Source organism: Astyanax mexicanus, chromosome 25 (assembly GCF_023375975.1).
Source record: "Astyanax mexicanus isolate ESR-SI-001 chromosome 25, AstMex3_surface, whole genome shotgun sequence".
NCBI lineage: Eukaryota > Metazoa > Chordata > Actinopteri > Characiformes > Acestrorhamphidae > Astyanax > Astyanax mexicanus.
In genome coordinates this window covers 14260378-14282378 of record NC_064432.1, presented here as the reverse complement: position 1 = coordinate 14282378, position 22001 = coordinate 14260378, and the positions used below count along the sequence as shown (strand labels likewise).

At 38.4% G+C, this 22001-nt stretch overlaps 1 protein-coding gene across 1 annotated transcript; it reads left to right on the top strand.

Annotated features, from left to right (window-relative positions):
* The first annotated feature begins 2314 nt into the window (after positions 1–2314).
* srd5a2b (steroid-5-alpha-reductase, alpha polypeptide 2b) lies at positions 2315–22001 on the top strand. The gene is made up of 5 exons (XM_022667227.2): positions 2315–2708; positions 13166–13329; positions 14626–14727; positions 17948–18098; positions 21699–22001. Exons 1-5 carry the CDS (start codon positions 2434–2436, stop codon positions 21763–21765), a joined length of 759 nt encoding a protein of 252 aa, XP_022522948.2. The 5' UTR covers positions 2315–2433; the 3' UTR covers positions 21766–22001.

The window sequence follows — 22001 nt, the reverse complement described above, 5'->3', positions numbered from 1 at the left end:
CGCTGGTGTTTGACGGGTTTTATTTAGTGCAGCTTTTAATTGGACAGCCTGTGAGGCTCTAAGATATTCATCTTCTTGCACAGTTGTGCATCGGGGCCTCCCACTCCTTTTCCTGTCTTCACATTGAATAGCCTTTCTTCCTTAACACAACACTGGGTCTCTAAAGAAAGTTATTTCTTTCTGGCCATTTTGAAGCTGTAAGCAATTCAACAACTGCTGATGATTTAGATACTAAACTAACCTTGAATGTTTTGCTCCCTTTTATGCTCACTTATTAGTATAATGTTTTTCAGCTGTGCACCATAATTGAGCAAGGGTGTCGCAGAGGACGGGGGATATGCTGATAATAGGACTATATGCAAAATAAGCATCTATACAAAAATAATACTTTAATACAATACAATCTGATACACTTACAGTCGTTGTAAAAATGACATATATTTTATAAACTGCATGAAAATGTGTTTTTCTTTCAAAAAGTGGAAAATTTGCAAGTGATCCTAAACTTTTGAGCGATAGTGTATACTGCATGAAAAATAAAAGCCAAAAAATATCACTCATCACCTGAGCAGCAGACGGTGCAAGCTGCTGGCAAGCGTTGTACTTAATTGCATCGTCAAAAGAACCACAAAAAACAAACAGAGCCTGTAGGCTTGATTTATTCACTAAATGTTCACCACCCTGACATTACATTTTATGTCATTTGAAAAAAATAAACTCAGGAGTGCTCGGGAGGCACCAAATAATCAGACTAGTGAAAATTAATCATAATAATAGTAATCCTAATAACAGCATATTTAAAATAAAAAATGGATAGAATCAACACAAAAGTAAGCTTTTTGCTGGAGAAAAGAAAGATGAACCTGCGTGAGATTTGGAATGAGTGTATAAACTGTTTATTATGGTAGCTGTGTTCACAGCGGAGCTGGGGAAGAAAGCTGTGCTCGCCTCTTCTGCAGAGACTCAATAAGCATCATTTAATCAGCTCTAATCAACACATAAACACCAGAAACACAACAAATACCTACCTGTAGAACAGTGGAACATTCTGAATATACAGTTCTTTGTGTTATTAAACATAAAATACATCTGTTTTCAGATTAAATCCACTATATTTTAAACATTACTTGGTGTGGTGTCTAGTATGAATGTGTGAAAAAAGTGCTCAGGTATTTCTATTTAGCCCTGCTTTAGTTGAATTGAATTAGAGGTCTCTGAAAAAGGAGAGGTTTTGGGACTTGGTGATTCATTGCTTGGGAAGTTTCACCACATCGAAGCCCCAGACTTCGCTCTATATCAGAAAATCTGACGTAGAACTGTATTGTAAACCATGCTTCCATAGTGTATTTTAAAGGTCTCTGTAAAATGCAGAATCAACCGGAGATCCGATTTAAACCTACAGTTACTTGCGCAAGACAGCTAACGCTAACTAGCTCTCTTAACAGAAGCTGTAAACAGAGCAGTTAGCTCCTCCTTAGTTATAGCTCCTATTGCTGTAGCCCGGCTTTACCACTGCCTGTGGGCGGTCCTGAGCTGAGGTAGGCGAGGCCACAAACTCACTGGTTGACATAGAGACCCTAACGTCTCTTTGATGGACTTGTTTTTCTGAATATTTTCTTTTACTAGCTACTGAAGAAGAGTTTCATGTGCAGCATCATATACAACTCAGAGAGACCTACTGTATTTCACAAACAACAAGAAAAAGAGGATTTTAGTGGAATGAGACCTTTAAAAAATATCAAGAACTAACAGTGTGGCAAAAAAATAAACAGTATTGATATACACATTATTTGTAATTTAATATGTAATATGTATTTAAGAATGTAAACTACACCAGAAGCATGTCTGTTAAAAGTCTTCTCAAAGTCTTTTCAAAGTGGTGTGGTGTATGAACAGCACAAGACAATAGAGACTTTTGAAGCAGGTTTGACGCTCCCATTGGTTGTCCTTTTAACAGTACAAAGTGATGAAGGTTTATGCTTTTAAATGATCTTTCCTTTGAATTTGAATCCTAACTTTTCTCATTTTGAATTAAGAAAACCTTATTTCCTTCCGTTTATGTGTAATTTTAAATCAAAGTTCACTGTGTACTAATAAAACAGATCATTTAAGATAATTTCCCCTTCATTTTCTGTTATGTGATGATTATAACTGTTACATTAGAGCTTTTAACACCCTTTCAGTCCTATTTCAGTTTGTATGAATGGAAGGGGAAGAATATTCTTTCCTTAAGGCTCAGTGATTCTCATATTTCAGTGCGGGAGCTGGAGTTCACCTCTTGAGGTTCTCAGGGAGGAGCTGTGTGGAGGGCAGGGTTAGTTTGGGCTGGGAAAAGTACAGGAGTGACAGGGCTGAGTACCGTGCCCACGTCTCCGTGTCTCAGTACTGAGACTGGAAGGTGTTTAGTAGGTCTCTTTCAAAAGGTGTTTAGCTATGCAGTGTCAGCAGCTGCTGGTGAGGTGGTTGAGCTGGAGTATGATCCTGGCTGGTCTGGTGCACTTCATTCTCCTGCTGAAGTCCCACGCTCCGTACGGACGCTACGCCCGCACCTCCCCCGGCTGCAGGACGGTCCCCGCCAGGGTGGCCTGGTTCCTACAGGAGCTCCCCGCCTTGCTGCTGCCCGTCCTGCTGCTGCTGACCACCAGTGATTCCCACCGAACAGGACGCTGCCTCCTGCTGACCACCTTCTGCCTACACTACTTCCAGAGGTAGGAATCGCCCCGGGGTCAAGATTTTATTCAGGGTGTAAAGAGAAACCAACTCATCGTAGGAGTGATCTTCAGTGAACATGGATATTTGAGTTTAAAATAGCACTGCTGAGGTAAATTTAAGATTACAATATCACTGCCAAGGTAAATTTATGCTTAAAAATGCACTACTGAGGTAAATTGTTTGTTTTTACTTTTGAGTTTAATGTGGAACTATTCATATATCTAAGCAACCGATTCCTCACTACTGGCCTCCAGCCACCAGACTATAAAGCTTTTAGTTTTAAAGTTCACATTTTTCACCTTAAAAATTAAGTTGGAATGGTAAACTCAAACCCAAGTGCTCACTGGGGTTTCTGTATTTTTTATGTTTAATGTTTTGCCTGATTCTCTGTCCTATGATCATGTTTCTGTAAAGCTATTTTGTGACAACATGATACAAATAGTAGTGCTGAGGTAAATGTATGATTAAAATAGCAGTGCTGAGGTAAATGTTAGATTGCAATAGCACTTCTGAGGTAAATTTATGGTGAAAATAGCAGTGCTGAGGTACATTTATAATTAAAACAACAGTGCTGAGGTAAATGTATGATTAGAATAGCAGTGCTAAGGTAAATGTATGATTAGAATAGCAGTGCTGAGGTAAATTTATGATTAGAATAGCAGTGCTGAGGTAACTTTACTATTATAATAGCACTTCTGAGGTAAATTTATGATTAAAATAGCAGTGCTGAGGTAAATTTAAGATTAAAATAGGTAGTCATCGCCCCTGGGTGCAAATTGTACAATGATAGATGGGGGGTGGGGGGGTAGAATTTTTCTTCAGGGTGTAAAGAGAAACCAGCACACCTTAGCAGTGAACATGAATATTGAAGTTTAAAAAAGCACTGCTAAGGTAAATTTATGATTTGAATAGCACTGCTGAGGTAAATTCGTGATTAGAATAGCACTCTTGAGGTACATTTATAAATAAATTAGCACTGCTAAGGTACATTCATAATTAAATTAGCACTTTTGGGTTTACTGTAGAACTTTTCATACATCTAAGCAACCAATTAAATTCAAACAATCTAACATTAAAAAGTTCCTATAGTAGCTACTTGCAACCTACTGTCCAGGTTTGTGCAGGTGCTACCTTAATGAAGAAGTAAAAAATGTATGATTCAGTGCTGAGGTAAATTTATGATTTAAATAGCAGTGCTGAGGTAAATTTATGATTCAAATAGTACTGCTGAGATAAATTCATGATTATAATAGCACTTCTGAGGTAAATGTATAGTAAAAATAGCAAAGCTTAGGTAAATTCATGATTAGAATAGCAGTGCTGGGGTGAATTTATGATTGAAATAGCAGTGCTGAGGTGAATTAATGATTAGAAAAGCAATGCTAAGGTAAATTCATGATCAGAATAGCAGTGTTGGGGTGAATGTATGATTGAAATAGCAGTGCTGAGGTAAATTTATGATTAGAATAGCACTTCTGAGGTAGAAGTAGGAATCGCCCCAGGGTGTAAATTGTACAATGACATTTGGGAGGGGTCAAGTTTTTTTTTAGGGTGTAAAGATCTTCAGTGAACATGGATATTTAAGTTTAAAATAGCAGTGCTGAGGTTAATTTAGGATTCAAATGGCAGTGCTGAGGTAGATTTATGATTAAAATAGCACAGTTGGGGGGGGGGGTCAAGTTTTTTTTCAAGATGTAAAGAGAAACCCACACATTGTAGGAGTGATCTTCAGTGAACATGAATATTTGAGTTTACTATAGAACTTCTCATATATCTAAGCAACCAATTCCTCACTACTGACCTAGAGCCACCAGAGTATAAAGCTTTTAGTTTTGATATTCACATCTTTATTTTAAATTCAAACACTCGAACATTAACAAGTTTATATAGTAGCTACTTGCAACCTACTGTCCAGGCTTGTGCAGGTGCTACCTTAATGAACAAGTTGAATTGTATGATTCAAATAGTAGTGCTGAGGTAAATTCATGATTATAATGGCACTTCTGAGGTAAATTTATAATAAAAATTGCACAGCTTAGGTAAATTCATGATTAGAATAGCAGTGCTGAGGTGGATCTATGATTAAAATAGCAGTGCTGAGGTGGATCTATGATTAAAATGCACTTCTGAGGTAAACACATAAATCTAATAGCAGTGCATTGTATGATTACAATAGGTATGAATTGCCCCTGGGTGCAAACTGTACAATGACAGTTTAGGGGGTAAAGGTTGTCTTCAGGATGTAAAAGGAAACCAGTGCGTCACAGGAGTGATCTTTAGTAAACATGGATATTTGAGTTTAAAATAGCAGTGCTGAGGTAAATTTATGATTTGAATAGCATTGCTGAGGTAAATTTATTATTAGAATAGCAGTGCTGAGGTACATTTATGACTCAAATAGCAGTGATGATGTAAAATTTATGATTAAAATAGTGGTGCTGAGGTAGATTTATAATAAAATAGAAGTGCTAAGTTTCAGATTTTATAACAGAAAGATATATGATATTCTGCTAAACTTCTAACTGACACTATTATTCATGGTGATTACATACCTGTACAACTGTAATAAATCTGTAATAATGCATAGTTCACCAGTAGTTACATTGTTATTACATTTATTGTTACTGTGTAACTACACAGTTATTAGAGACACTTATTATAACATGTGACCAGATATATAGCATAATCTATTCTTTTGGAGGTAAAATAGCAGTTATGAGGTAAATGCATGATTACAATAGCAGTGCTGAGGTAAGTTTAAGATTAGAGTAACGCTGCAGTGAACCTGCAGAGGTAGTGTAGTACAGGGATTAGTAAAGTACTGATCAGTGAGGTAATGTGGTTTAGGAATAAAAAAAATGCTTTTTTTATTATACTTACATTGCATGCATATTCTTTTATACAGTACAGCAGTAACAATTCTACTGTTCACATTGCACAGTCGGCCAGGCAATCAGGGAAGCTGCATTCTGCACAATGCATTCCTTTTTAATCCGGCCAGAATCGTTACAGGATTATTATTCCTCTAATCAGAATAACTGGTGTGTCTGAAGCACAGGGATAATGTTCTTGACCCATGGTGTATATAATGCTCTGGACACTGTCAGAAAAATCTGTACAATATTTAATTAATACGTTAATAAAGCCACGCAATTCTGTGCTGACAATTAATTACACAAAAATAAAAACACAAACTACTACCCCAGATATAACCTGAGCGGTTATGGAAAAAATCACGAATGCTTTTCTATAACTAAAATGCAGAAAGCTAAAACGCGTGCACGAACCTGCAGACACAAACAAACCTGCAGACAGCCTGGAGATATTCACTGTGATAAGTCTATTTCAGGAAATTCCTTTTTGATACGAATGAACCCACACTGCTGCAGCCCTCACTCAGGGCTGCAGCACAATATTATTCAGGGATGCATCGAATATTTGGCAACCAAAATGATTACGCCGAAAATATGTCAAAATAAAAAAAAGTTAAGAGACTTATTTCTAGAATAATTTCTACCAATATTAAACAGTTAAATAAAAGTCATACTGAATTGTTCACTCTAACATTAGGGTTTTTTAACTAGACTCCACCCCCTCACCTCCCGGTGGCACTGCATATCAGAGGGTTGCTGAATACAAAGCAGAGAAAAAGAGAAGGTTTAGACTAATTTTTAAGCCTAATTCACATTCAATGAAATCATTCAGTAGGATAGTAACATAATGACCACTTAGCCTTAGCATTTGCTAGTTTAGCATTTTTTTGGTTTAGTCTGTTTTTCTGTGTGTAAATTTTACTAACATGTGACTACAGTAGTAAATTCATGAATAAATGCATGATTAGAATAGTGTCACGCGGCCGTGTTCTCCTTCCACGCTACCTGACTCCATTTCCCAAGATCCCATGAACAATAACGTCAACAACACACGCTCACCTTCACCCAATCATGTTACGCTCCGACGCTCAGACTCACCTGTGTTCTGAGTTAGTTCCGGTTCATTCCCCTCTAGCTTCCTGTATTTAAGGCGGCCGCTTGTAAACAAACTCCGCGAGGTATTGTTAACTCATGTTACATACTAAGCGTTTTCCTGTGTATTGTTTTTGCCTTCTCGTTACGACCCTGTTTTCGGATTATCGGTTTATGTCTTTTGTTTTGCCCTTTCTGGATTTGATGTATGGTTGGACTGTTTCTCGGTTACGAACTCGGACTGTATTTTTGACTACGTCTTCTGTCATCGGTGAGATCTTTGTTTGCCTGGCTATTCTGTTAGCAGTATCTGTTAGCTTTACTGCTAATAAACCTGTTTGTATTTTTAACTCGGCTCGCGTCACTCCTCACTACCTGGCGTCACAGAATACCTCGCCTGAAGTGATGGCCGAGTTTAATGATCTCCAGCAGGCGGTCGGGAATCAGGGGAGGGTTCTCGAACAGCATAGCCAGCTTTTTGAGAGCCTTGCTAACACCGTTACTGCTCTTACTACCCAGCAGTCAGATCAACACTCTCAGCTAGCTCAGATAACTGCTAGCCTTCAGGATATCGCTACTCAGCTTGCCCAGCTGAGAGTGGCCACTCCAGCTAGCCTAGCCTCTGCTAACCAGGCCCCGGTTTGCTCTCCTGCTATCGCTCCCTCGGCAGCCGCTTTTCCGGTAAGCAAACCTGATAAATATGATGGTTCTCCAGATTTATGCAGAGGCTTTCTCTTGCAGATGTCACTATTTTTTGCTAATTCAGCAGTTAGTGCCGACGCTGCGCGTATTTCGTTTTTTATATCTCGTCTCACCGGCAAGGCTTTGGATTGGGCTACTGCTATTTGGCCTAGTATTGAAAATAACCCATACGAGCATTTCCTCAGGGAATTTAAGTTGGTTTTTGATCACCCGCATCATGGACAATCTCAGGGAGAGTTATTGGTTCAGTTACGTCAAGGAAACCGACCCGTGTCTGATTTCGCTCTCGAATTCCGTACTTTGGCTGCTGGTAGTGGTTGGAATGAACCAGCTCTACGCGTGATGTTTCGAAATGGACTCAGGGCTGATGTTTTGGCCGAATTAGCTTGCAAGGATGATGGGCTGCCTTTGGATGAACTTATATCTTTAGCCATCAGACTTGATCAGCTCAAACAGAGCTCAGTACCTGGCCGTAGAGCTGCTGCTACTTCTCCTCGTTTTGCTACGCCACGCGCATCTGGATTTACTCCACGGACCACACGCGGAGATGAGGAACCCATGCAAGTAGACGCTACCCGTTTGTCAAAAGAAGAAAGAAAGCGACGATTTCAAGCTGGATTATGCTTCTATTGTGGTAGAGCAGATCATGTGTTGCGAGATTGTCAGCTTTGCCCCTCCCGAGTTCAACGCCAAGATACTTCAGGCTCGTCCTACGGTGGGCTCTCCCATGGTTATCATGGCAACCCGGACCGTCCATATGAGCCATCTGCTACTAACTCGGGAAAGCGTGTGGAGAGGATTCCACACGCTAAAGGGGTAAGCCGACTTAGTCCTGATATGTTTTCAAGATCTTTTATTATTTCTGTTGTTCTGTTCTGCCAGTCTTCTTCATTTGTGTTTCCAGCCCTGATTGATTCCGGTGCCGAGGGGAACTTTATACACGAGCAGTTGACCAGACAACTCCAGATTCCGTTCGAACAATTGGAAAATCCTATGAGACTGTCTGCGGTGGATGGGACCCCAGTTGGCCGAGAAGCTGTTTCCCACACCACCACACCTGTTAAGCTCAACGTCAGCGCTCTGCACTCAGAAGAGATCAGGTTTTTTGTGATGAAGGACACTAATTATCAGATTATATTAGGACTTCCATGGTTGAAAAAACATAATCCTCTGATTTCTTGGTCTAACTGTGAAATTATTTCTTGGTCTCCATACTGTCATGATCACTGCATTACTGTTCCTAAATTAATGATCCAATCTACTACTGTAGAGAGTCCTGGCCTGGAGTCACTTGCACATATTCCTCCTGATTACTCTGATCTGAATGAAGTTTTTAGCAAGTCACATGCTACTCAACTTCCCCCACATCGCTCCTATGACTGTGCTATAGAGCTTATAGACAATCAGATACCTCCCAAGTCACGTATATATCCTTTAACTCAAACTGAGGAACGTGCCATGGAGGAGTATGTGCAGGAGGCTCTATCTCAGGGGTTCATTCGTCATTCCACTTCTCCGGTAGCCGCATCCTTTTTCTTTGTCAAAAAAAAAGATGGAGGTCTGCGCCCATGTATCGACTATCGACAACTAAATGCAGTTACCAAAACTTATCCCTATCCTCTCCCTTTAGTACCTGTAGCGCTTGAACAACTACGCGGAGCTTCCATCTTCACTAAATTAGATCTCCGCAGTGCTTATAACTTGGTGAGAATTAGAGAGGGTGATGAGTGGAAGACTGCCTTTTTCACCACTAGGGGGCACTATGAATACTTAGTTATGCCGTTTGGTCTCAAGAACGCCCCGTCCGTATTCCAATCTTTCATAAACGACGTACTCCGTGACATGCTAGGAAAATTTGTCATAGCTTTTATAGACGACATTCTAATTTATTCATCTGACTTGACTACACACATTTCCCATGTTCGTGCTGTATTGACCCGTCTTCTCCAAAACCAGCTTTTCGTTAAAGCGGAAAAATGTGAATTTAATCTGTCTACCATTTCCTTTTTGGGTTATGGTATTAGTGCCAGAGGCATTACTATGGATGATAGGAAGATTCAGGCTGTAGTTAACTGGCCAACCCCTAGATCAGTAAAGGAACTACAAAGATTTCTTGGTTTCGCAAACTTTTATAGAAGATTTATTCGTAATTATAGTTCTGTAGCTGCTCCATTGACCAATCTATTGAAACGGAATGCTAGAAAGTTGATCTGGTCTGAAGAAGCATCAAATGCTTTCTCTTCTCTTAAAGGGGTGTTTACTTCAGCTCCCTTGTTAAAACATCCAGATCCTAAAGAGCCCTTTGTTGTTGAGGTAGATGCATCCAGTGTTGGAGTAGGTGCTGTCCTCTCCCAAAATATGGGCTCTCCCAGTAAGATGCACCCTGTTGCCTACTTCTCCCACAAACTCTCCCCAGCTGAACGGAACTATGGTATTGGTGATCGTGAACTATTGGCCATTAAATTAGCTTTAGAAGAATGGAGACACTGGTTAGAGGGAGCACTACATCCTTTCGTGGTAATAACTGATCACAGAAATTTAGAATTCTTGAGATCTATGAAAAGCATGAATTCACGTCAAGCACGTTGGTCTGTCTTCTTTGCTCGTTTCAATTTTGTAATCACTTATCGACCTGGCTCCAGAAACACCAAGGCAGATGCCCTCTCACGAATTTATGAGGAAGATAATGTAGAAACCTCAGAACCCTCTACAATTTTAAAACCAGGTATAGTTCTAGCTCCTATCAGATGGGATATCTCGGAGGAGATCAATCTAATTAACTCTACATCCCCTCCTCCTTTGCAGTGCCCCCCAGACAAATCTTATGTACCAGACCAGTGCAGAGATAGACTCATTACTTGGGCTCACACTTCTCCTACTTCAGGACATCCTGGCGAGACCCGCACTTTTCAATTATTAGAGAGTCGTTTCTGGTGGGAAAATATGCGATCTGACATCCACAATTTTGTATCCTCCTGTACTGTGTGTGCTCAGAGTAAAACTCCCCGTACTCTACCTGCCGGTAAATTAGTACCTCTGCCTGTTCCTGCTCGGCCTTGGTCTCACTTAGCTGTCGATTTTGTTTCTGATCTTCCTGAATCTATGGGTCAAACAGTTATCATGACAGTTATAGACCGTTTCTCTCGCGGAGTTAGGTTCATTCCTTTTAGTAAAATGCCTACGGCCCTAGAAACTGCTGAAGCCATTTTTATTCATGTTTTTCGTGTTTTTGGTATCCCTGAAGATATTGTCTCTGATCGTGGTCCCCAATTTATTTCTCAAGTTTGGTCTGCCTTTATGAGTAGTTTGGGTATATCTGTTAGTTTATCTTCTGGCTATCACCCTCAAAGCAATGGACAATGTGAGAGAATGAATCAGGAGCTAGGAAAGTTTTTGAGAGTCTATTGTTCTAACAACGTCCATGATTGGGCCAAATTTCTCCCTTGGGCGGAACTAGCTCAGAACTCACTGATCAGTTCCACTACTAAAATGACACCTTTTCAATGCTTTTTAGGATATCAACCACCCATCATGCCCTGGTCAGCCGAACCCTCTAATATTCCTGCGGTAGACGATTGGATGCGTCGGAGCGAGGAAGTGTGGGAGGAGACTCACAGACGCATTGAGGCTGTTTTACAACGGCAGAAACAACAGGCTGATCGCCTACGCCGTGAGACCCCCCTTTACTCTCCTGGTGATCGGGTTTGGCTATCTACAAGGGATTTCCGGCAACCAGATGCTAATAAGAAACTTTCAGTTAAGTATATTGGTCCTTTCAAAGTCATTAAGAGAATTAATGAAGTTACCTACCGTCTCGATCTACCCTCTCACTACCGTGTATGCCCTTCTTTTCATGTGTCTTTATTAAAGCCGGTTATCCCTGGTCCGTTGGATGAGACATCGCTTGGGGCGTCTCCTCCTCCTCCGGTGGCTATGGACGGTGGCCCGGTTTATGCGGTAGAACGACTTTTGGACTCCAGGAGGAGAAGGGGAGCCCTGGAGTATCTGGTGGACTGGAAGGGCTACGGACCTGAGGAGAGAAGTTGGGTTCCGGCAACTGATGTCCTGGATCCTTTAATGGTGGATGACTTTCACCGGTCTCATCCATCCCGTCCTGCACCACGCCCCAGAGGTCGCCCTAGGAGAAGGTCTCCAGGTCCAAGAAGGGGTAGACGCGGTGGTTCTGTCTCTGTCCGGTCCCTCAGTTCGGTCCGCAGTCCCAGGAGGGGTCGTCCCAGGTCCAGGGCTTCCATCCATTCCGTTCCCGTTTCTGGGCCACCTGTTCAGGACTCCGCTGAGGTTGGGGGGGCTGTCTCCTTGTGTCGTCCTCATCCTTCGGATTATTCGGACTCTTTGGAGGGGGGTACTGTCACGCGGCCGTGTTCTCCTTCCACGCTACCTGACTCCATTTCCCAAGATCCCATGAACAATAACGTCAACAACACACGCTCACCTTCACCCAATCATGTTACGCTCCGACGCTCAGACTCACCTGTGTTCTGAGTTAGTTCCGGTTCATTCCCCTCTAGCTTCCTGTATTTAAGGCGGCCGCTTGTAAACAAACTCCGCGAGGTATTGTTAACTCATGTTACATACTAAGCGTTTTCCTGTGTATTGTTTTTGCCTTCTCGTTACGACCCTGTTTTCGGATTATCGGTTTATGTCTTTTGTTTTGCCCTTTCTGGATTTGATGTATGGTTGGACTGTTTCTCGGTTACGAACTCGGACTGTATTTTTGACTACGTCTTCTGTCATCGGTGAGATCTTTGTTTGCCTGGCTATTCTGTTAGCAGTATCTGTTAGCTTTACTGCTAATAAACCTGTTTGTATTTTTAACTCGGCTCGCGTCACTCCTCACTACCTGGCGTCACAAATAGCACTGCTGAGGTGAATTTATGATTAAAATAGTACTGCTTACATAAATATATGATTAGAATAGCACTGCTTGGGATAAAATGTTTATTAGAATAGTACTGCTGAGGGAAATGTATAATTAGGCTAGTACTACTGAGGTACATTTATGATTAGAATTGCTCTGCTGAGCTAAATTCATGATTAGAATAGCATTGCTAAGATAAATGTTAAGCTGAGGTCAATGTATTATTAAATTAGCATTGCTGAGGAAAAGTGCTAATTAAAATAGCTCTGCTTGAGTTAAATTTATTATTAGAATAGTGCTGCTGAGGTAAATGTATGATTAGAATAGCACTGCTAAGGTCAATTTATTAATAGAATAGCACTGCTGAGGTAAATGTATGATTAGAACAGTATAGCTGAAGTAAATGTTTATTAGATTAGCACTACTGATGTAATTTTATGATTAGAATAGCACTTCTAAGGAAAGGTTAATGATTAGAATAGCACTGCTGAGGTAAATTTATGATTAGAAAAGCACTGCTGATGTACATTTATAATTAGAATAGCACTGCTGAGGTAAATGTATGATTAGAATAGCACTGCTTAAGAAACATTATGATTAGAATAGCACTGCTGAGGTAAATTTATAATTAAATTAGCACTGCTGAGGTAAATGTATGATTAGAATAGCATTGCTGAAGTAAAGTTAGGAGTAAAATAGCACTGCTAAGGTAAATTTATATTGTGTTTTTTAGATTTTGTATTTTTGTAGCTTTAATTCATGCAGTGGAGAAAGAAGGGTGAAATGAATGTTTGGTCTTTATTTTGTTAAGAGAAGGTTTAATTTCTTTGCATCTGTACTATAATTAAAGCCTAATGAAAAATAATTTTATATATGTGTGAGATTTTACCTCCTTGATATATTTCAGGTCATGTATTTACTCTCTGCTGACCAGAGGACGTCCATTTCCATTGAACATCATGGTGTCAGCAATAGTCTTCTGCTCTATTAACGGATTCCTGCAAGCACACTATCTACTCCACTGTACTGAACATTCACACGTGCAGCTCTCCGACGGCCGAACACTGATTGGTGAGGCATCACTTTCTTCTCTTAGCAGCTTAGTTCTTATTGGTTAGTGTTTTCTTTAATTACAGTGGTGTGAAAAAAGTATTTCCACCTTTATAGACCTGTATGGTTTTGCTTTTTTTTTGTCATACTTACAGTTTTTAGATTTTCAAACAAACTTAAATATCAGACAAAAAGCAGTTTTTAATTATTATTTCACTTATTTATCAAATAAAAATATATCCATATCAATCTAGCCCTGTGTGAAAAAGCGTTTGCCCCCCATAAATTAACTGTGATTAATCACTTTTTTGTAAAGCTGAGTTGAATTTCACTACTAATGACAACCAGACCTAATTACTGATTACAGACCTGTAGAATCAAGAAAATAGAATCTGTCTGACAACATGAAGCAGATTAAAGATCTCAAAAAGCAGCACATTATTAAACCCCCATCTGAAGAAACTCAACAACAGATGAAAAACAAAGTTATTGATCATCTATCAGTCTGGAAAAGATTATAAAATCATTTCTAAAGCTTTGAGACTCCAGAGAACCACAGTGATTCACTATTATTCACTAATGGAGAAAACATGGAACACTGGTGAACCTTCCCAGGAGTGACCGGCCGACCCAAATTACTCCAAAAGGGCATGAAGAACTCATCCAGGAGATCCCAAAAGAACCCAGAACAACATTTAAAGAACTGCAGGATCTCACTCGCCTCAGTTAAGATCAGTGTTAATGATTCAATAATAAGAAAGAGTCTGGGTGAAAATGGTCTCCATGGGAAAATTTCAAAATAAAAAACAATGCTGACCAAAAACAACACAATCACCCGTCTCACATTTACCAACTAACATCAAAAACAACACAACCACCCGTCTCACATTTACCAACTTACATCCTGATGATCTCCAGAACTTTGGATAAATATTCTTTATACTGACGAGACAAAAGTGGATCTTTTTGGAAGGTGTGTGTCCCGTTACATCTGGAGTAAAACTATAAAACACATAATTTCAGTAAAAGATCATCATACTGAACATTGTAACACATGGTGGTGGTAGTGTTATGATGATGATCACTTTTTTACTCCAGCCTGGTTGCTTTGGATATTTTTTTCCTTTAATAAATAAAGTTATCATTTAAAAACTTAATATTTATCTTTGTCTTATATCAACATGTAAGTATCATAAAAAAGCAAAAACAGAAGAAATCTGTAGAGTGGCAAATACTTTTTCACAGCCCTGTATTTAAATCAACAGAAGTTTTTAAAAGTATAATGTTTCAGTCACTAATTTAACGTATACTTTTCAGGTCTGCTCATATTTTTTACAGGAATGGCCATCAACATTCACAGTGACCACATTCTACGAAACCTGAGAAAACCCGGGGAAATCTCCTACAAAATACCACGAGGTATAAACTATTTTTACGAGGTATAGCAATTTTCTGAAATAAAGAGAAAATAAAGTAAAACATAGTTAACACTGATGAGTGATACATGCACTGTAACCAATTGCTTTATTTTTTACAGTAAATAACTGTTTAACAAAGTTCCATCTTAAAACTGTAGAACAATGCATCTTGGGATGCTCTATGAAAATGGCAGCCACCTGTAAAAAAATGGGTGGTTACATTTAAGAAGTTTCCCAGGAATTTGGGGTAAATTTCTCTTTTATGGGGAGTTTTTTTTATCCTCTGTGATTTGATTCCCGTCCGGAACGATCATGTATGTGTTTGTCTCAGATGTCCTCTGAGAAAATTACAGGCTGAATTATCTGCTGTTTTTCTCTGAACTCCGGTAATTTTAGTTGCATCCGGACGCACATCTCTGAGTGTGGTCTCCTCGCGTTTAATAAAATAGCTATTTGTCTACTGCCACGCACCATAATTACACTTTGAGCGTGCGTTTCCACAGAGATCCATGTAAAACACAACAGTGAGTGGAAATGGAGGAGCTACTGAACGTGATGTCATGTGACAGAGAAAGGCTAAAAACTCACTGGTCCTCCTGTTTTTTCAATTACAGTCCAGATGCAGGAATTTTATCACTGAGTAGAAATGTGAAATATTTTTAACAGACGTCCCCATGAGAAACTAATTCCGTCCGGATAGGGCTTAAAATACACTAAAAAAAACAACAATTCTTAATACAATAATTAGAACCCCGGCCTATTTTGGTGGGTTTTTTTCCGTCTTTGTCAGTTGAAGCATTGCTGAGTAAATATTCTGTATAAACAATGCACAAAAGTTTTTTAAGTTAAAGAAACAACATTTCGGTCTGTTTGTGTTTATGGTATTATGGGAATATTAATTTAGATTGGTATGAATCCCAGTTTTTTTATCTTCCCCTTTATGAACGATTGATATAAAACATGCTGAAATGCGGTTCTTTAGTTCTGGATTAGTCATATTAGCTTTTAATCTTAGCCGCAAGGATTTGGCTTTAGTACAAAGCTAGCTCTCCTCTGATCTCAGCACCGATATGATGAGTGATGCTTCCTCATGCCTCCAAATTCCCAGGAGTTAATCCTGGAAACACAAAACTTCCTCCAGTTCACTGCAAATCCACAATTAGTTTAAACTCAAAATTTGACATTTTCAAACATTCCTTAAGTATTTTGAGTTAAGTGAACATTTGAAAAGGAGATATTTGAGTTATTTGGATTCTGGCACAACCTGTTCGCATATTGGGTGTGCCCCTTTAGGTTCTGAAACTTACCATCAGTGACTTATAGATCATATACTAGTGCATCTCAAAAAATAAAAATTAATTGAAAATTAACTTTATTTCAGTAATTCAGTTCAAAATGTAAAACTCATTTATTATATAGATGTTTTAAACACACTAAAATATATTTAATATTTAAATATTTATTCCTTTTATTGTTGATGATATAAGACCTCTTGTTACTTTCATCAGTGTGGGCAGTGTGCCAAGTCCTGCTGGAAAATGAAATCCTAATCTCCATAAAAGTTGTTATCAGCAGAGGGAAGATTTTGTGGGGAAAAAACTGCACTGACTTTGGACTTGATAATAAAACACAGTGGATCAACACCAGCAGATGACATGTCTCTCCAAACCATCACTGATCATCAGTAAATATTCAGTCCAAGCTGCTCGAGGTCTAGTGTGGAGTTTCCACAATCAGTGATGGTTTGGAGAGACATGTCATTTGCTGCTGTCACAGAGATGTGGATTTCATTTTCCAGCAGGACTTGGCACACTGCCCACACTGCCAAAAGTACCGACTGATCTTATTACATAATCTAATTTTCTGAGATGTATTTTTTAACACATCTATATAATATATGAGTTTCACATTTTCAACTGAATTACTGAAGATTTTTTTGAGATGCACTAGTATTATGATTAACTTACCTGGTCTTGATGTTGTAGGCTGTAAAATCAAGCTAAGATGCTAACTCTTTGTTGTTTGTGTGCTATACTGTTCATTTTAAAGTGCTTTTCTTCTCCAATTAATTTCAAAAATTTGAGAAAATCTTTACAACAACCACATGTGGTTTATATGTTTGTGGTCTTTGATTGAGAAAGGATTAATTTCCAAAATATTATAAGGCACACTTGTCAATTAATGTCTATTTTCTTGTCTGTTTTCATGCATAAGGCGCACCAGATTATAAGGTGCATTTTAAACGACACTAGTAAGGAACAGGGGTGTCGCCATGTTTCCCTTCTCTGCTATGGGGGGCTAAGTAAACAAAACTGTAATTCTTAAAAAAAAACATTTTCTTTTAAAGTTAAATGAGTGCTGGATGTTTATCTACACAGATTTCTCTCCTGAAAACTGTTTATTTGGGTGAGTAAAGCGCTTTCATTTATTTACGGTACCTTTAAATTTCCAATATTTTAGCATGGTTAGCAGCAGTGCTTAGCGCTAGTAAATGCTGCCCAACAGCACTACACTGAGGAACCCTGAGTGTTCTGGTAAGCCAGGGTGATATCAGCTAGCGGTTCATCTCATATAGCTTGTTTTAACACGATAAACACACAGACTACAGTTTATATACTTGCCTCTGAACAGTAAAAGACCTAGCACTGTGGTTAGCGGCTAATGCTAATGCTGCTCCAGTCTCAGTGCTGGAGAACTAAACTGAAACTCCTGTATAACTCTGTACTTCAGCAGAGTGGCTTTACTGCTCCTTAATACCTGACTGGTAGAATTCATACATAAGGAACACCGGATTATAAGACATATTTTATGAAATTTTTGGAAAAAATAAAGGATATTATGATTTAGGATTTAGGTGCGAAAAATACAGTAGTAATTGTGCAGAAAAACGAAAAAAGGAACTGAGCCAAGATGAAGCCACACTTTACAGAAAATATAATGGTAGCTTACTCTTACAGCCTACAACACTCTGTTAGCTGTTAAATTTAGGTAACATTTACTAGAAATATGGAGTAAAATCTATTTTTTCCAGTCTATAACTGGAAGCTTCTGCATGTGGTAGGTTGTAGGAAACATCTTCCATCTAAGCATCCTTTTTTTTTCCACAAACGTTCTCGTTATACTGTATATACAGGTTGCAGCTTAACGCTCTCTGTTATCTGGGTTGATGTATTATCGGTATATGAAATATATCGGCTATTTTATGTCTTTGTTTTCCTCAGGTGGCTTGTTTGAATACGTATCGGGGGCTAATTTCTTCGGGGAGATCTTGGAATGGTCAGGCTATGCCATTGCGACCTGGTCCCTGCCGACATTTTCCTTCGCTTTTTTCACCATGTGCTTCATTGGACCTAGAGCCTACCACCATCACAGGTCATACAGACACATCACAGCTATTTTACACTAAATAAAATTTATATTAAAAACACAATGAGCATATTTTAGTGCACTGTGACTACTATTTAAAACATAGCAACTCTAAATTGTAATTTCAAAGTGTTTCCAACTTATATTATCAAATTTGATATAACTATTGGTTCCTGGCATCATTCATTCGCATAATGTGTGTGTCCCCGCCCACCTCTAGCTCACCATCAGTGTGTATAGTCTTGTTAACAATGTCTACCTTTTACCTTCCCTCTGTCAGTTAAGTCCCTTTGCAGTCCTCAGCCTGATTTTAGTCTGATTTTACAGTAAAGAAAATTGTAACTACAAAATGGGGGACTTGATTAGGAGTTGACTACTAAAAGTCTTGGTCTTAATTCGGATTTGGCTACTGAATGTCTTACTCTTGTCTCGGACTCGACTGACTCGGACTCGACTACTAAAAGTCTTGATCTTGACTCTGACTCGACTCCTAAAAAGTCTTGATCTTGACTCGGACTCGATTACTAAAAGTCTTGGTCTTGACTCTGACTCGACTACTAAAAAGTCTTGATCTGGACTCGGACTCGACTACTAAAAGTCTTAGTCTTGAACCGGACTTGACTACTAAAAAGTCTTGGTCTTGACTCGGACTCGACTACTAAAATGTCTTGGTCTTGACTCGGACTCGACTGTTAAAAGTCTTGTTCTTGACTTAAAACTAAATACTAAAAGTCTTGGTTTTGACTTAAAACTAAATACTAAAAGCTTTGTTTTGACTCAAAACTAAATACTAAAAATCTTGGTCATGATTCAAAACTTAATACTAAAAGTCTTGTTCTTGACTCAAAACTAAATACTAAAAGTCTTGGTCATGATTCAAAACTTAATACTAAAAGTCTTGTTCTTGACTTAAAAACTAAATACTAAAAGTCTTGGTTTTGACTTAAAACTAAATACTAAAAGTCTTGGTCTTCACTCAAAACTAAATACTAAAAGTCTTGGTCTTGACTCAAAATTAAATACTAAAAGTCTTGGTCTTGACTCAAAACTAAATACTAAAAGTCTTGGTCTTGGCTCAAAACTAAATACTAAAAGTCTTAGTCTTGATTAAAACTAAATACTAAAAGTCTTGGTCTTGACTCAAAACTAAATACTAAAGGTCTTAGTCTTGACTAAAAACTAAATACTAAAGGTCTTAGTCTTGACTAAAAACTAAATACTAAAACTCTTAGTCTTGACTAAAACTAAATACTAAAAGTCTTGGTCTTGACTCAAAACTAAATACTAAAGGTCTTAGTCTTGACTAAAAACTAAATACTAAAAGTCTTGGTCTTGACTCAAAACTAAATACTAAAAGTCTTGGTCTTGGTATCCTCAAGGGCAGTCACCTCAAAGATCATCAAAAAACGTTATACTGATGAAACTGGCACTCATCAGGATCAGAAAGGAAGAGCGAGAGTTTCCTCTGTTGTACAGGATAAGATCATCAGAGTTTCCAGCCTCAGAAACCAAAAGTTAACAGCTCTTTAGATAAAAGCACCTAAGGCTTCTTCGCAGAGTATTTTGGTTTGTTTAACACTTTTAAGTTACTACATGATTCTTTATGTGTTCCTTGGTCTGATAGATCACTTCACTGTTTACTATGTAAGAAACGGAATCACCAAAAAACAACATTCAGATTATTTTAAAAATAACAGTGAAATGTTTTTTTCCAAGTACTGTAAAGCAGCTGCAAGTGATTCTAAAGTTAGTATTTTAGGAAGCTCCTCAGGCAATATTAGCATTGGACCCAAGCCTTTGTAAATAAGCGGATGACACCACTGCAGATGTAGTGTTTGATTTACAGCTAAATAATGATGATGATTAATGTGTGACTCAGGAAAATACCAGAAGCAAGCGTTATCGTAATCTTTCCCCCGTTAACCAGAACGTAAAGACTCTATTTAGAGAAGTTCTTGTTCTCAGTTGTTGTTCTGGGAATTTCCACCCTTTCATCCCTGAAAAAGACTTTCAGGTCAGGTTCTCTAAGGTTCTCTTTGGTTCTGTGAGGTTTGTGGTGGTGCTGGTCCAGTCTTGGTCTTGAGACTGGTCTCAGGACCATAAACAAGTGATCTCTGACTTTATTTGGACTCGGTCTTGTCTCAGTAACGTAGAGGGGTGGACTCAGTAATTGCTTCTGGGGTAACATTAATTATAAATTGTTTACTAAATTATTATTCAATATGTAAAATATATTTTTATTATTTCTATATGATCAGAACAATTTTAATCTCGTCTTAATCTGGTCTCCACTACAAAATCTCAAAAGGTCTCGTGTTGGATTTGGCTACAAAAGTTCTTAGTCTTGACAAGGACTTAAATACTAAAAATCTTTGTCTTGATTGGGACTCACCTACTAAAAGTCTTGTCTTGATTGGGACTTAACTGCTTAAAGTCTTGGTCTTAATTGGGACTATTTGTGTCCTTGTTATTATGTACATATATTATCTCCCATTCTTTTGTATTATACAGTATATCTATTTTCTGTACTGCTGTAATTTTTGGGAAGGAGAGTAACGTAATTTGTCTTGGTCTTGACTCAGACTCAACAACTAAAACTATTGGTCTTGAATCACACTCAACTACTAAAAGTCTTGGTCTTGACTCAGACTCGACTACTAAACGTCTTGATCTTGACTCAGACTTGACTACTGGAAGTCTTGGTCTTGACTCAGACTCAACTATTAAAAGTCTTGGTCTTGACTCAGACTCAACTATTAAAACTATTGGTCTTGACTCAAACTTGACTACTAAAAGTCTTGGTCTTGACTCACACTCAACTACTAAAAGTCTTGGTCTTGACTCACACTCAACTATTAAAAGTCTTGGTCTTGACTCACACTCAACTATTAAAAGTCTTGGTCTTGACTCAGACTCAACTATTAAAACTATATTGGTCTTGACTCAAACTTGACTACTAAAAGTCTTGGTCTTGAATCACACTCGACTACTAAAAGTCTTGGTCTTGACTCAGACTCGACTACTAAACGTCTTGATCTTGACTTAGACTTGACTACTGGAAGTCTTGGTCTTGACTCAGACTCAACTATTAAAAGTCTTGGTCTTGACTCAGACTCAACTATTAAAACTATTGGTCTTGACTCAAACTTGACTACTAAAAGTCTTGGTCTTGACTCACACTCGACTACTAAAAGTCTTGGTCTTGACTCACACTCGACTACTAAAAGTCTTGGTCTTGACTCAGACTCAACTATTAAAAGTCTTGGTCTTGACTCAGACTCAACTATTAAAAGTCTTGGTCTTGACTCAGACTCAACTAATAAAACTATTGGTCTTGACTCAAACTTGACTACTAAAAGTCTTGGTCTTGACTCACACTCGTCTACTAAAAGCCTTGGTCTTGACTCAGACTTGACTATAAAAAGTTTGGGTCTTGACTCAGACTTGAATACTAAAAGCCTTGGTCTTGACTCAGACTCAACTATGACATGCTGTAAGGAGACCCCTCCTACAGATCTTAAAGATTTAACTGTTTTTAATACTCGTACACATCATGTTTTAACTGTTTAATGTCTAATTTGTCTTTATTTGTCTGAAACTTCCCAGATTCTACAAGGATACGTTTAAGGACTTCCCCAGATCACAGAAGTGTCTAATACCCTTCATCTTCTGAGCACCTTCAGCGTCTCACAGGATCAGAGCTACTGTATATTTCTACAACATAACTCTGGGTTATTTTATTTATTTATTTTTTTAAGGGCTGTCGACATTAAAACGTTAACCTATGCAATTCATTTGAAATCAGTAAGTTACGCAAGTTAATTATTTATGCATTTAAATATCCACTATAAAAACTTGACAGTCCTTACTGATAATCCTCTAAATAAATGCTGAATTGATTAATGCTGA